The 2,963-nt window shown below is 23.3% G+C and overlaps 1 protein-coding gene across 2 annotated transcripts in view; it reads right to left on the bottom strand.

Annotated features, from left to right (window-relative positions):
• LOC102675342 (SPARC-related modular calcium-binding protein 1) overlaps nt 1-2,963 on the bottom strand; it is a 41,407-nt gene that overhangs the window by 3,564 nt on the left and 34,880 nt on the right. Inside the window, exon 5 of one of the 2 annotated variants that reach the window (XM_006624445.2) lies at nt 419-469. In XM_006624445.2, coding sequence (XP_006624508.1) covers nt 419-469 — 51 coding nt within the window. Of the gene's footprint in view, nt 1-418; nt 500-2,963 lie in introns of both variants that reach the window. The other variant, XM_006624444.2, reaches the window with a different exon arrangement.

Below are 2,963 nucleotides of genomic sequence, written 5' to 3' on the forward strand. Positions count from 1 at the left end.
TATGATTCAATTTTATATTGTTACAATATATGATTCATTTTATATTATTATTATATATAATAAGTAAAATAATTTTTTAAAAACTTAACAATATTTATGAATTTTTTTCGTAAATTTCTTTCATGCCATACATATCAGGCAACTTCTTCAAAGTTTTCTACTAAATTATTTTAAAAAGTATACTGTATATTCAAATGTCTTATTACATTTAATAATAAATAAAAATAAATAATAAAAAAAAAATTTAAAAAAAATATTAATTATATTAAATAATATAAATATATGTATATTTACATAATAAGAAATTTATAAGGATCCCCGTAACAGGTGAATAAATAACACTGTTAAAAAAAATATTTAAGAAAAAAACTAACGTAAAAAATGATGTGCTGTTTTGATGTGCAGAACTAGGACTCACCTTGGTCCATGACCCGGGTCCTCTGCGCCTCAGGGACCTCGGGACGCTCGTCTGCAGGGTTCAGCGACAAGAACAAACGTACTAAATGATAACAATGATGTCACTCAGCCGACCGGCCTTACCTATATGTACAATGTTTTTTGTCATTCGCGCATCGCAGGTTTTACTAGCAGAGCAGCGAGCAGTGGCGAACATCGAATAGTAGGATGATCACTAATTATAACAACTCAGGCACCATTTTTCTTTCGCTTTTTCTTTCTTTCACCCTCTGTGTGTATCCCAAACACATTCCAGAGTTCTTGCATATAAATAAATCTATATTTATAGATGCAATTTTTTTTTCTAATGAAAATATTTTTTTGTTTGCCTGTAGCAGTTTGTGATTTCTTCAGATCATGCATTGACATGTCATTAATAAAAACTATGTACACATTATACACGTTATACAGGACATATATGTTAAAAGACATGCATTTGGAGAAAATGTTTGAAAATAACTATTAATGATAATTTATAAATATTTTTAAATAGAGGAAATAATATAAATATATAATTAAATTCTAAAAGTTTAAATTTCTAAAATTGGAGAAATCAAGAACTCTAAAAATTTAAAACTAGAAAAAATAACATTATATATATAAAAAATTTTAAAATTCTTTAAGAATATTCAAGAGTTTCAAAAACTATAAAATCGAAGAATATATTATTTAATTTTTTTTACCTTTATCCTAATATGATAGTTTATAATTACGATATACAGTTTATAACTGTAGGATTATAAATTCTAGAGTTCTAAGATTTTGTAAAATTTTAAGAACTTGAGATTACAAATCTTTTTTAAACACTTATTTTTTGTATATTATTATATTTTATATATTTTATAATATAAATATTCAACAGAAAAATTTATATTTGGAAATTATTATTAAAAATTTAATATAATTTAATGATCAAAATTTTCTCCAAATATAGTTCTAATATTTTTTTATAATTTATACACATTAATTAAACACCTCAGTTTGAGAAATCAATAATGCATACTCATCCATGCGTAAAATATTATTTTATAATGTATTAAAAAAATAATAAATCATTTAATTTCATTTTATGTTTTTTATAAATGCATATAGATAATGAGAAAAGTGAAGTAAAATGTATATAGAATTAGAAAGTAAAAGAGTCATTATACAAAGTTATCGATAGCGATAATTGGAAGTTACAAAATCCTATTATTCTTTAGTTATATGAATGAATATTAAGGAGTTCCTAGGTTAAATGTATTATTTAACATGCAATTTGCAACGATTCTATATCGATCGATTTATATATGTTTATTCTAATATTTTACATTGATGCAAGCTATTTGTTTGAACAAAAAATAAAATAAATTTATTCTACTTGGATAGACAGGAAGAAGCATGAGATTTAAAGCAGCATTCTATGTTAAAATAGAGTTTTGTAACACTTATTATTATATTATTTTAATATTATTATAAAAAATAGTAAGTGAATTAATATTTATAATATAATAGCGAAATTTTATAAGTTATAATTTATAAGTTTTTTTATAATCATAATAATTATATCTACATCTAAATTTTTTTACATGTCAATTAAAAATCTGATAATAAAATAAGTAAAATTTTATAAATAAATAAAATTTTATAAACCTTACAAATTTAAAATAATTAATATAAAATTATAAAATTTATCAATTTTAACTTTTATTATTAAATGATAAATTGTTATATAAAAAAGTAAATAATCGAAGAAATTAAAAATAATGATATATATAATAATATTCAATTTTTTTATCATACATAAAAAAACAAGCATTGATTGAAATTTCTTTTTGAGAGGGAATTTCACATGATAATTCCGACAGATAGTTTGAAATAGTAATTATTGTAAATGCGTAGGTGCGAATTTACGAAGCAAAGTTGTGAGGGCGGTTATTCTCATAGGTTAACCGCGAGTATAAAGCATGTACACGAAGTCAATTGCTTCAATTCTATACTAGCCAGTGTGGGCAAACTTCCGGCAGGATTCACAAATGTTAAACGGATCCGAGTGTAGAAGACGGCCCTTGGCGTGCGCGACATCCTGTCCAGGCCACCGTTTGTAATTTATACCACGATTTAGACGCCGAGACGACGATCTTCCGGTATTATCATCAAACAACGTGCAATAACTGACAGGCATTTCAACAATTTTATTTATTGCCGGATCCAAGAATTTATAAATACTTGTGACGCGTATTTCTTAAATCTTGCCTATATTTCTCTTTCAGATATGAATGATAAATAAGAGAAAAAGCAAGAAAATTCAATTTTTAATAGTTTTAATAATTTAATATTTGTATTATGGAAGTATTATGTTTTATATATTTATAAAAACGAAATAAAGTATCTTATTAATATATATATTTATTTTATTTTAGTGAAAATATTAAATAAAATAAATTATATTTAATATAATAAATAAAATAATATTTAAATCTATATTTCTACATTGAAGATCGATTTTCATATTTTCTTCAATAAAA

Source organism: Apis dorsata, unplaced genomic scaffold (genome assembly GCF_000469605.1).
Source record: "Apis dorsata unplaced genomic scaffold, Apis dorsata 1.3 scaffold_1058, whole genome shotgun sequence".
Taxonomy (NCBI): domain Eukaryota; kingdom Metazoa; phylum Arthropoda; class Insecta; order Hymenoptera; family Apidae; genus Apis; species Apis dorsata.